The following is a 13,088-nucleotide window of genomic DNA, read 5'->3' on the forward strand; positions in this document are numbered from 1 at the left end:
CAGATCTGAGGAACTGTCCCAGATTGAGGTGACATTAGACGAGGTTTTGGAACAAATTGATAAATTAAACAGTAAGAAGTCACTAGGACCAGATGGTATTCACCCAAGAGTTCTGAAGGAACTCAAATGTGAAATTGCAGAACTACCAGCTGTAATTTGTAATAATTTAAATCAGCTATCCTCCACTTATTTGGTACAGAAACTAATGTGGGGCCAATTTTAACAAGGGCTCCAGAGGTGATCCCGGTAACTAGAGGCCGATAAGCCTGACTAGAGTACCGGGCAAACTGGTTGAAACTATAGTAAAGAACAAGACACATAGATGAACATAAGTTGTTGGGAAAGAGGCAAAATGTTTTTTGTAAAGGGAAATCATGCCTCACTAATCTACTAGAATTCTTTGAGGGGGTCAACAAGCATGTGGACAAGAGGGATCCAGTGAATATAGTGTATTTAGATTTTCAGAAAATCTTTGACAAGGTGTCTCACCAAAGGCTCTTAAACAAAGTAAACTGTCATGGGATAAGAGGGAAGGCCCTTTCATGGATTGGTAACTGGTTAAAAGTTAGGAAACAGAGGGTAGGAATAAATGGTCAGTTTTCAGAAGGGAGAGAGGTAAATAGTGGTGTCCCCCAAGGGTCTGTATGGGGACCAGTCCTATTCAACATATTCATAAATGATCTGGGAAAAGGGGTAAACAGTGAGGTGGCAAAATTTGCACATGATACAAAACTATTCAAGATAGTTAAGTCCCAAGCAGACTGCAAAGAGCTACAAAAAGGATCTCACAAACTTGGGTGACTGGACAACAAATTGGCAGATGAAATTCAATGTTGATAAATGCAAAGTAATGCACGTTGGAAAACATAATCTCAACTATACATATAAAATGATGGGTCTAAATTAGCTGTTACCACTCAAGAAAGAGATCTTGGAGTCATTGTGGATAGTTCTCTGAAAACATCCACTCAACGTGCAGCAGCAGTTAAAAACGCAGACAGAATCTTGGGAATCATTAAGAAAGGGATAGATAATAAGATCGAAAAATATCATATTGCCTCTATATAAATCCATGGTACGCCCACATCTTGAATACTGCATCAGATGTGGTCATCCTATTTCAAAAAAGATGTATTGGAATTGGAAAAGGTTCAGAAAAGGGCAACAAAAATTATTAGGGGTATGGAATGGCTTCCCTATGAGGAAAGATTAATGAGACTGGGACTTTTCACCTTGGAAAAGAAACGACGCAGGGGAGATATGATAGAGGTCTATAAAATCATGACTGATGTGGAGAAAGTAAATAAGGAAGTGTTATTTTCTCCTTCTCATAACACAAGAACTAGGGACCACCAAATTAAATTAATAGGCAGCAGGTTTAAACCAAATAAAAGGAAGTATTTTTCACACAATGCATTTTCACACAATGCACAGTCAATCTGTGGAACTCCTTGCCAGAGGATGTTGTGAATGCCAAGACTATAACAGGGTTCAAAAAAGAACTAGATAAGTTCATGGAGGATAAGTCCATCAATGGCTATTAACCAGGATGGGCAGGGATGGTGTCCCTAGCCTCTGTTTGCCTAAAGTTGGAAATGGGCAACAGGGGATGGATCTCTTGATGATTACCTGTTCTGTTCATTCCCCTGGGGCACCTGGTGTTGACCACTGTTGGAAGACAGGTTACTGGCCTAGATGGACCTTTGGTCTGACCCAGTATGGATTGGATGGTTTTCTAAAAGATTTGCTCTCCAAATTACTTTGGGGGAATTCTATGGCCTGTGTTATATAGGAGGTCAGACTAGATGATCATAATGGTCCCTTCTGGTCTTGGAAACTACAAATCTATGAACCAAATTTATTTTTAAAATGATTATGATTTGACAAATACAACTTTTCCATGTAAACAAGACCTCAATTTAAGTCTAAGGTGTTAAAACCATATGCAGTAATACCTGCTATTTATAATATACAACACAAAATGCTACACACAGTATGTACCTGTTCTACGTTATCTATAAATTTATGTGCAACAAAAGTTGTGCACTAATAAATTTCTATTACCATCACATACATGATCCATACTGTGTGAACTGTGGCCAACTGTGGTTCCTTTAGGAACTATGACCTCGTATTTCTGCTTGTGTTTTATAATCTATTGTGTTTGAAGTTAAACTTTCTTTGTATTGACTGTATTAAAACAAATTACAGAATTCACTTTGTATCAATTACATAAAAAGTTGTTTACGTACTCATGTACTACAAAGTAAAATTGTGTGGGAAAAGAAATCAACAATGAACAGTCATGGCATATGACAAATAACTCTACTTGCTGCTCAGTTGAGTTCCTTGCAATAGAGCACAGATCATATTTTAACTCAGAAATTGTTTAGTGAATCACCTATTCTCCTGTTCAAAACTGTGCAGACTTATCGTGTGGAGGCCTGTAATTCTAAATTGGCCCCAGGTAACAGAAGTCCAATTCACCCTGTTATATAAAATTGTTCATAAAAGTCAGCACCAAATAGACTGGCACAAACTGGATTTATTACATGATTAAAAGAACTATGGTAAGTGGTCTACAAGACTCCTGGGAAAGTCATGGGCTGGCATGACAATGAGCTGAAAGATTGGAGGAAGGGGACTGGTGGACTGGAGGAAGCAAGATTCATCATAATGGCTGGCAGCCCCTCTGTCTGCTGGGATCCACAATGACACTGTTGGGCCTTCATCATACTGATCCTGGAAGATGACCTGACCAGACAGGGACAGAAAGAAGGAACCAGATGGTATCACCACTTTCATTTGTTTCTCCTTTTTCTTGTCACTCTCCTTTTACCTTCTATCTAAGGGTATGTCTACATTTTGAATTGGAGGTGTAATTCCCATCTTGAGGAGACATACCTGTGCTAGCTCTAGGAGGGGCTAGCCACTCCAAGTATAATCCCAGCCAAAATGCTGAATACATCCCTGGGAGCACCCTCTGCTGCTGTGCTATATTTTTACAATGCTAGTTCCACCAGAGCTAGTGCAGGTATGCCTCCTCAGCCTGGAAATTACACCCTCAGCTCAAAGTGTAGATGTACCTTAAGAGTCTGGCTTAGCCACGAAGACAACTCCACCTTTTCAAACAATGCTGTGAGCCTGTGAGTAGAAAGACAGCTAAAATCAGAAGCTGCATTTTCTCTTGTGGGGAGAGGTGTAAGAGAAAACAGGACTGGACTCCAACAACAACTGTTTCGGACCATCTAAATAATAGGTAATACCATTTGAAAGACTGTCAGAGTTTTCTCTGTATAAAAGACTATGTACAGCTAAAAGGAAAGGGAATAAGGAACATTGTTAAAGATGAAAGCTTTATTTAATACTTTACATTTCAAACCTTGTAACTGATTTTTCTTTTTCTCTGTCTAATCAAAAGTTTAAAATATTAATGGTGCTTGTTACAATGGAAGTTGTCATCAATACCTTGACATACAAGCCTGGATCATATATAACTGTTTAACGTTGTTAAGTGAGGAAGGGTTTTGTTAAAATGTTATCCTTTGCTGGTCCGTAGACACTGACGCCCACTTGTCAAAACAACAGATCATCTCCTTTCTCATTCACCATCATTGTTGCAACTCCCTATAGCCAAGGCCAGATTTCCAATTAGGCATAGTAGGCACATGCCTGGGGCACCTAAAAGTTAAAAGTCAGTTAAAAGTTTCATTTTTTACTGAAAACAGGAAGGTCAATTGTAGGTGAGAAGGGGTGTGTCCTGAAGATGCTGTGCCTAGGGTGCGTAAACTGTAAATCTGGCCCTGCCTACAGCCATTGCTTAGATTATAGAAGGTGATAGGAACATTTTTAATATAGTTTTGGCTTTTACTGGGATTTAGAAGCTAGAAATAAGGAGTAGCATGTTGCACTATATAACCATTCAGCTCTCCAGCATATGATCTGATGGCCACCACCAGCAGTGCGTGGACTACAGTTTGGAAACTCTAGGGTAGAGCATTACAACTGTGACAAGAAAAATAAAGAAGTCCCAGTGTGTCCAGTGGGGCATTCAGACGACAATATATTAAATTCTGACTGTGTCAGGGCCTCATTCTCCCGGACAGTAGGATATGAATAGCTTCCCCTGAAGTCAGTAGGAGTTAGCTAGATCCTGCAGGGAAGGGCTTTAGCGCTTTGTCTTTAATTCTGTGTTCCGACTGGCAGGGCTGGAATATGAAAATTCAGCCTCTCTTCACACACACACGCCTCCAAAGAAACGCTCACGCCGCCGCTCAGCCTCGCCCACTCAGCCCCAGCCAGCTCCCTCTCCTCAGCTAGACGCACACCCAGGCGGGGTCCTCCCGCCTGCCCACAGACACATGCCGCCTCAGGCAGCCCGCCAGCCCCACGGGTCCCCGCCACACGCCCTTCCCCACCCCGCTCTCTCACACATGCTGGCGCTCGCCCCCGCCCCCCAGACCCCGTGACAGCACAGACCCGCCCTGCCAGGCAGCGGCCGCGGCGGGCATTGTGCGGCTGAGCGGCGCGCTCGGGGCTCGACCCTCCGCCCGTTGCGCGTCCCGGGCAGAGGCGGCGGCGGCGCTGCGGACAAGGCTGCCCCGGGGAGCAGAGGGCGCTGGTGTCGGAGGGGAATGGGCTCCATGGCGGGGCTGCTGCCGCCCGGAGACTGCGGGTGCGAAGGGGACGCGGAAGCAGCAGGAGCCCGGCACAGACATTGGCAGCCAGAGGAGCGGGTCAGTTTCACCTTCCCCGCCTGGGGCACAGGGCAGGGCAGCCGCGCCCCAGAGCCACAGGCACCAGCTGCTGACAGAGAAGGCAGCCGCTAGCCTCTTCCCCCAGCGCCGGGGGTGGGGGGGTTGTAACCAGGGGGCTGTACCCGGAGCGGCGCCATGTGTGTGAGGGGGTTGTACCCCCTGCCTAACCCTGGTGCAGGTTGGTGTCTCTCCCCCCTGCCCCCCGAGCAGCAAGTGGAGCACCAGGCACAGGGCGCGGACAGACCCAGCGGGGCCACCCCATGCCGTGCTGGAGCGGGCAGGGGGCGCGGCCCCGCCCGGCCCAGGGGCACGGGGCGATGCGGCCTTCGCGCCGCCTCCTGCCCATGGTGAAGGGGGTGGGCATAGCAGGGAAGCGGAGCGATGGCCCCGGGGCGAAGCGGGAAGCGGCTGTGCCTTGAGACCTTTCCACCGGGGCGGCTGCTCGGTGCAGGGCCGGCGAACTGGTGGGTGTGTTGGGTGCTACGATGTAGTGTAGGATACCGCTCCGCGTAGTAATGTGCTACCGGTAGCACTTATTGATACGTGTAGATTGTAAGAATTCCTATTGTACGAAATTGCTACCTGATTACTACGCAGAGCAGTATCCTACACTACACCGGGCAGCCAGGGAAGCGTAGAGCTTGGAGCGAGGGTGGCTGAGGTACCGGTGTGTGTGCTGGACCTTAGTGTGCGAGTCACCTGCCAGCCTGGTGCTTTGGTCACCTGGTCTGGAAAAGGGAGAGGATGGGTGATCTTTCTGATGAGCTGAGGCTAGTTATTCAAGGGGTTTCAAGATTTTGGTACCTCCCCTGCAAATTTATAAATTATATCAGATTCATCATTTTTTATCTCCCTATCTCAAAAAGATCTTCAGTCACTCCATCTTAAGCAGGAAAACTGCAAACAAGATTTAATGGTATCCAGCTTTAGAGTATGAATCCTTAAAAAATAGTACAGCTTTTGTATTGTGTGTAAGCCATCAAAATCAATTTTCTGTGGTTCCTGCAGCTGTGCACACAACTTCCTCAGTTAGCAATTTCGGTTCGTGACTGGTCTGAACTGCAAGAGAAAATTGAGGAGCGACCAAATACATTAAAGACTCAAAAAGACATTACAATAATGCAAAGTGCATGGGAGGCAGTAAGAAAATTAGGTGATCTACTTGAAATTTATTCTTTAGATTGAGGCAAAAGATGATTATGAAACCACTTAAAGCAAACTTCTTATAACAACTCAAATTGTATATTATAGGACTGCAGATTTTAATCATGTCAACAACATCCTTTTATAAAATGCAGTTACATAGTACAGTAACATTTGTTATGCCCTCTAATAATATAACTACTTATGTGGTGAGGTGGCATTGTTTCCCCCATCCCCTTAATAAGAGAAATCAGATTTGGTAAGGAGGAATGTTTAGAATAATTATTGATATCTTCACAATGGTTCCAGTCCTGCATCAGGCTCTGCTAGTACATACGCACCTGAATGTGGTGTTCTATGCTAATAGAATGGAGGCAATAATGACTTTAGATGTAGGTCCTGACAACAAAAAAGCTTTAAAACAAGTGTTGCACTTCAGAAAACAGTCTCACATCAATATTTGGTTGAGCTGCCGCAATTAATTAAAAGGACTTTTTAAAATGGCAGTATTGTAGCCATGTTCTCTCAGGATGTTAGAGAGACAAGGTGGGTGAGGTAATATCTTTTATTGGACCAACTTCTGTTGGTGAGACACACTTTCAATCTTACACAGAACTCTTCAGGTCTGGGAAACCTATTTAAAGCGTCATTACTAACAAGGTGGAACAGATTATAGGTGGAATAAATGGTAACTACTCACCTACCTTGTCTCTCTGATAACAATGGGGTTTATGAAAACTGAATAATTATAAGAATTTAACTAATTACTTAGTTTGTTTACGCAGGTTATGCATTTAACATCACTTAGGGAAATTCTGTATTTCACTCAACTAGCCAATGAAAACAGACTGGTTAATTTCATTTTTGTTTAGAGTTACTTTCACAGTGGGTAATCACTAGTGCCCTACCAATTCAAGGTCCATTTTGTTCAATTTCGTGACCTGGAGGTTTTCAAATCAGTCAGTTACACGTTTTCAGATGTTTACATCTGACATTTCACAGTATTGGTAACTGTGGTGGCCCGGACCCAAAAGGTGGTCGGGGGAGGGTCACAAGGCTATTGTAAGGGGGTCATAGGATTGCCACCCTTACTTCTGCGCTGCTGCTGGCAGAGGTGCTGCCTTCAGGGCTGGGCAGCCAGAGAGGAAGGCTGCTGGCCGGGTGCCCAGCTCTAAAGCCAGTGTCACCAAAAGCAGCAGCGCAGAAGTGAGGGTAACAGAGTATGGGGGGTGGATTACCACATGTCTGGTTTTCCCAACAATCTCCTGCCCAAGGTAGGGGCTGACAGCTGGAGCCAGAGCCTCTCCACGAGGGGGCGGGGGTGACAGCTTGACCGTCCTGCAGCCACAGGTGGGTCTGACCCACTCTGAGAGCGGCCCCTGCTGGAGAAGAGGAAGCCTTGTTTCTCCCCATCCCCGGCCAGGACTAGTAGCTGGAACTCTGAGCAGGGTAGGAGCCGCCAGCTGGGCTCCAGACGTCACAGGGAAGATCAGATTTCACTGTCCGTGATGTGTTTTTCACGGCTTTGAATTTGGTAGGACCCTAATAATCACATTTTACATTGTGGCAAAATGTTTGGGTTGCAAGCTCTGCAGATGATTCAAGCAAAGAACGGTGTTCATTACACATTTACAATATTATGAATATATTTGTATTTACATAAGAGTGGCCCTACTGGGTCAGACCAAAGGTCCATCTAGCCTAGTATCTTGTCTTCCGACAGTGGCCAGTGCCAGGTGCCCCAGAGGGAATGAACAGAACAGGTAATCATCAAGTAATCCATCCCCTGTCGCTCATTCCCAGCTTCTGGCAAACGGAGTCTAGGGACACCATTTCTGTCCATCCTGGCTAATATCCGTTGATGGACCTGTCCTCCATGAATGTATCTAGTTCTTTATTGAACCCTGTTATGGTCTTGGCCTTTACAACATCCTCTGGCAAGGAGTTTCACAGGTGACTGTGTGTTGTGTGAAGAAACACTTCCTTTTATTTGTTTTAAACCTGCTGCCTGTTAATTTAATTTGGTGGTCCCTAGTTCTTGTGTTATGAGAAGGAGAAAATAACACTTCCTTATTTACTTTCTCCACATCAGTCATGATTTTATAGACCTCTATCATATCTCCCCTGAGTCGTTTCTTTTCCAAGGTGAAAAGTCCCTATCTTATTACTCTCTCCTCATATGGAAGCCGTTCCATACCCCTAATAACTTTTGTTGCCCTTTTCTGAACCTTTTCCAATTCCAATATATCTTTTTTGAGATGGGGTGACCACATCTGCACACCATACTCAGGATGTACTGTGGATTTATATAGAGGCAAAATGATATTTTCTGTCCTATTGTCTATCCCTCTCTTAATTATTCCCAGCATTCTGTTTGCTTTTTTGACTGCCACTGCACATTGATTGGATGTTTTCAGAGAACTATCCACAATGACTCGAAGATCTCTTTCTTGAGTGGTAACAGCTAATTTAGACCCCATCATTGTATATGTATAGTTGGGAGTATGCTTTCCAATGTGCATTACTTTGCATTTATCAACGTTAAATTTCATCTGCCATTTTGTTGCCCAGTCACCCAGTTTTGAGAGATCCTTTTGTAGCTATTCGCAGTCTGTCTGGGTCTTAACTGTCTTAAGTAATTTTGTATCATGTGCAAATTTTGCCACCTCACTGTTTACCCCCTTCTTCCGGATCATTTATGAATATGTTGAATATGACTGGTCCCAGTACAGACCCCTAGAAGACACCACTATTTACCTCACTCTGTTTCCTATATTTTAACCAGTTACCAATCCATGAGAGCACCTTCCCTCTTATCCCGTGGCAGCTTACTTTGCATAAGAGCCTTTGGTGAGGAACATTGTGAAAGACTTTCTGAAAATCTAAGTACACTATATCCACTGGATCCCCTTGGTCTACATGTTTGTTGACCCCCTCAGAGAATTCTAGTAGATTGGTGAGGTATGATTTCCGTTTATTAAAACCATGTTGACTCTTCCTCAACAAATTATGTTCATCTATATGTCTGACAATATTGTTCTTTATTATAGTTTCAACCAGTTTGCCCGGTACCGATGTCAGGCTTACAGGCCTGTAATTGCCGGGATCACCTCTGGAGCCCTTTTTAAAAATTGGCCTCACATTAGCTATCCTCCAGTCATCTGGTACAAAAGCTGATTTAAATGATAGGTTACAGACTACAGTTAATAGTTCTGCAATTTCACATTTAAGTTCGTTCAGAACTCTTGGGGGAATACCATCTGGTTCTGGTGACTTATTGTTGTTTAATTTATCAATTTGTTCCGAAACGTCCTCTAATGACACCTCAGTCTGGGACAGTTCCTCAGATCTGTCACCTAAAAAGAATGGCTCAGGTTTGGGAATCTCCCTCACATCCTCAGCCGTGAAGACCAATGTAAAGAATTCATTTAGTTTCTCCACAATGGCTTTATCGTCCTTGAGTGCTCCTTTAGCACCTTGATTGTCCAGTGGTCCTACTGGTTGTTTAGCAGGCTTCCTGCTTTTGATGTACTTAAAAAAAAAAAAAATGCTATTACTTTTTGAGTCTTTGGCTAGCTGTTCCTCAAATTCTTTTTTGGCCTTCCTAATTGTATTTTTACACTTCATTTGCCAGTGTTTATGGTCCTTTCTATTTTCCTCACTAGGATTTAACTTCCACTTTTTAAAGGATGCCTTTTTTCCTCTCACTGCTTCTTTTACTTTGTTGTTTAGCCAGTTGGTTTGCTCTTTTTTTAGTTCTCTTACTATGGTTTTTAAATTGAGGTATACATTTAAATTGAGCCTCTATTATGGTGTCTTTAAAAAGTTTCCACGCAGCTGCAGAAATTTCAGTTTTGTCACTGAACCCTTTAATTTCTGTTTAACTAACCTCCTCATTTTTGTGTAGTTCCTGTTTCTGAAATTGCATGCTACAGTGTTGGGCCGCTGTGGTTTTTTTCCTGCCACAGGGATTTGATGTTGTGTAAAATATTTCTGCATAATCAAAATTTTGAATTTAAACTATTTGATATTTCCCTTTGTAATTGCTTTAACAATTTCCCTGTTGAAATATAAAACAACCAATAATTCATCCATGTTAGCATACAAAGCTACTTCAAACCAAGATACAATCAATATTGCTTTTTGTTGATTTTTATGAAATTTCACATAATGGAGTGGTGAGTGCACTCAATCATGATTCGTCCTTTTCATCGGTAGAAGAAGCTTGCTTGATACTTATAGAATGTGTTCTTTTTTTTAATCGTAACTTTAGAGACAAGTAGGAATATAGCACAACTTTGTGACATCAGTGCACCTATCTTTTAAAAATGTTGATCAGTTAGAGGGGCCAATGTTTCCTTCCCATTCTCCTGTAAAAGAGATACAAACAAAACTATGGGTGGAACTGGTGTGTGGTAGGGAGGTATACAACAGAAAGAGTAGTGGGTCCATTGCACACTTCCTCCTCCTACCCTGTAGCCTGTGGGAGGTCCTTATACAGGATACCATAGAATAGGGACAGGAAATAGAAGGAACAGACAGTGGTTGCTATACATATTATGCTTCCCTGGTACAAGAAACAAAATGCCTCTGAAGTTAATGCTGCAGGTTCCAACATTAACAATTCCAGTGAGGAAGGAACTTCTTGCAGACTAGCAAAATAAACCACAGTGACAGAGCCAGTGGTAGAAAGCCAGTGGTAGGAGCAATGCTACCAGGAGATAGCAGAATCCCTTGCGAGAGCACTCAGGGAGATCATGTCCACATGTTTTATCAGGTGCCCATGGCATTTCATCATGGATCCTGAGCCTAAATGATTATGGCCATGCCCTTTCTACCTGTGCAAAGCTGCCATCCTGGAGCCACTAGAAGGAGAGTGTGATGACGACAAGCACATTTGTCTGTTTAAAGCATCTCTGTCCCTCTTTTTTTATGCAGTGAGGATGATCTTCATGAAGGGACAGGAATCTTGTTAAAATGTATAGGCAGACGGGGGAGTTTTAATTGCCAGCTAAGAGAAAATACACCTTCATATTTTTTAGAAATATTTCATTCGCTCTAGAGCATGTTTTCTCATGTGTTCAAGTGCTGAACAATCAGCAAATAACAAAGCAGATGCAGCATTACAAAACGCAACAAAATCAAGGGCATCAGAGAGTTTTCAGTAAAATAATAGGAGGAAAAAAAACTTTAACAACTTAAATGTTAATAAGCCAAAGAATCAGCAATACAAATAACTATTTCATATTTTTGCAAATGAGCTAAAAATTTTCTTTCTTCAGAAGAGCCCAGCTGATTTTAAAGTGGGGTGGGCAAACTTTTTGGCCCGAGGGCCCCATCTGGGTAATAGAAATTGTATGGCGGGTCACATCAGAGGAGTGAAGTTTTGGAATAGCCTTCCGAGGGAAGTAGTGGGGGCAAAAGATCTATCTTGCTTTAAGATTAAACTCGATAAGTTTATGGAGGAGATGGTATGATGGGATAACATGGTTTTGGTAATTAAATATTCATGGTAAATAGGCCCAATGGCCTGTGATGGGTTTTAGATGGGGTAAGATCCAAGTTACCTGGGAAAGAATTTTCTGTAGTATCTGGCTGATGAATCTTGCCCATATGCTCAGGGTTTAGCTGATCGCCATATTTGGGGTCGGGAAGGAATTTTCCTCCAGGGCAGATTGGAAGAGGCCCTGGAGGTTTTTCGCCTTCCTCTGTAGCATGGGGCACGGGTCACTTGCTGGAGGATTCTCTGCTCCTTGAGGTCTTTAAACTACAATTTGAGGACTTCAATAGCACAGATATAGGTGTGAGGTTTTTTTTGTTTTTTTTTTTGTAGGAGTGGTGGGTGAAATTCTGTGGCCTGCGTTGTGCAGGAGGTCAGACTAGATGATCATAATGGTCCCTTCTGACCTAAATATCTATGAATCTATGAATCTATGAATGCTCACACTACACTGTAGTGTAATGCCCCACACTACAAGAAGTATGTGGATAAATTGGAGAGAGTCCAGTGAAGGGCAACAAAAATGATTAGGGGTCTGGAACACATGACTTATGAGGAGAGGCTGAGGGAACTGGGATTGTTTAGTCTGCAGAAGAGAAGAATGAGGGGGGATTTGATAGCTGCTTTCAACTACCTGAGAGGTAGTTCCAGAGAGGATGGTTCTAGACTATTCTCAGTGGTGGAAGAGGACAGGACAAGGAGTAATGGTCTCAAGTTGCAGTGGGGGAGGTTTAGGTTGGATATTAGGAAAAACTTTTTCACTAGGAGGGTGGTGAAACACTGGAATGCGTTGCCTAGGGAGGTGGTGGAATCTCCTTCCTTAGAAGTTTTTAAGGTCAGGCTTGACAAAGCCCTGGCTGGGATGATTTAATTGGGTATGGGTCCTGCTTTTGAGCAGGGGGTTGGACTAGATGACCTCCTGAGGTCCCTTCCAACCCTGATATTCTATGATTCTATGAAATTGGGGTTGGGGTGTGAGAGGGGATGAGGGCTCCGGCAGGGGGTGTGGGCTCTGGGGTGGGGCCAGAAATGAGGAGTTCAGGGTACAGGAAGAGGCTCCAGGCTGGGGCAGGCGGGGGTGAGGACTCCAGTTGGGGTGCGAGGGCTGGGGATGAGGAGCTTTGGATGTAGGAGTGTGCTCTGGGCTGGGACCGAGGGGTTCGGAGGGCGGGAAAGGGATCAGGGCAGGGGCTTGGGACACGGGAGGGATAGGGGCTCTGGCTGGGGATGCAGGCTCTGGGGATGAGGGGTTTGGGGTGTAGGAGGGTGCTCTGGGCTGGGACCTAGGGGTTCAGAGGGCAGGAGGAGAATCAGGGCTGGGGCAGGGGGTTGAGGCACAGGGGGGTGGCTCGGAAGCGTGGCTTGGGGTGCAGGCTCCAGGCACCACTTACCTCAAGCAGCTCCCGGAAGCAGCAGCATGTCCCCCTCCCTCCGGCTCCTATGCAGAGGTATGGCCAGGCAGCTCCGCTGCATGCTGCCCCGTCTGCAGGCACCACCCCTGCAGCTCCCATTGGCCGTGGGAGCTGTGGGGCAGCGTGCGGAGCAGAGCACCCTGGCTGCCCATATGCATAGAAGCCGGAGGGGGGACATGCCGCTGCTTCTGGGAGCCACGCGGAGCGGCCCCCGACCCTGTGCCTAGTTGTGGAATATTTCATCAGGGAATATCTGCCCAGAATGCTTAGTTATTC

At 44.5% G+C, this 13,088-nt stretch overlaps 1 protein-coding gene across 1 annotated transcript in view; it reads left to right on the top strand.

Moving 5' to 3' along the window:
* Positions 1–4,503: 4,503 nt before the first annotated feature.
* FAM241A (family with sequence similarity 241 member A) overlaps positions 4,504–13,088 on the top strand; it is a 28,926-nt gene continuing 20,341 nt past the window's right edge. Inside the window, exon 1 of the mRNA XM_077815144.1 lies at positions 4,504–4,736. Coding sequence (XP_077671270.1) covers positions 4,635–4,736 — 102 coding nt within the window. The 5' untranslated portion in view covers positions 4,504–4,634. The remainder of the gene's footprint in view (positions 4,737–13,088) is intronic.

This window comes from Eretmochelys imbricata, chromosome 4 (assembly GCF_965152235.1).
Source record: "Eretmochelys imbricata isolate rEreImb1 chromosome 4, rEreImb1.hap1, whole genome shotgun sequence".
Lineage (NCBI taxonomy): Eukaryota > Metazoa > Chordata > Testudines > Cheloniidae > Eretmochelys > Eretmochelys imbricata.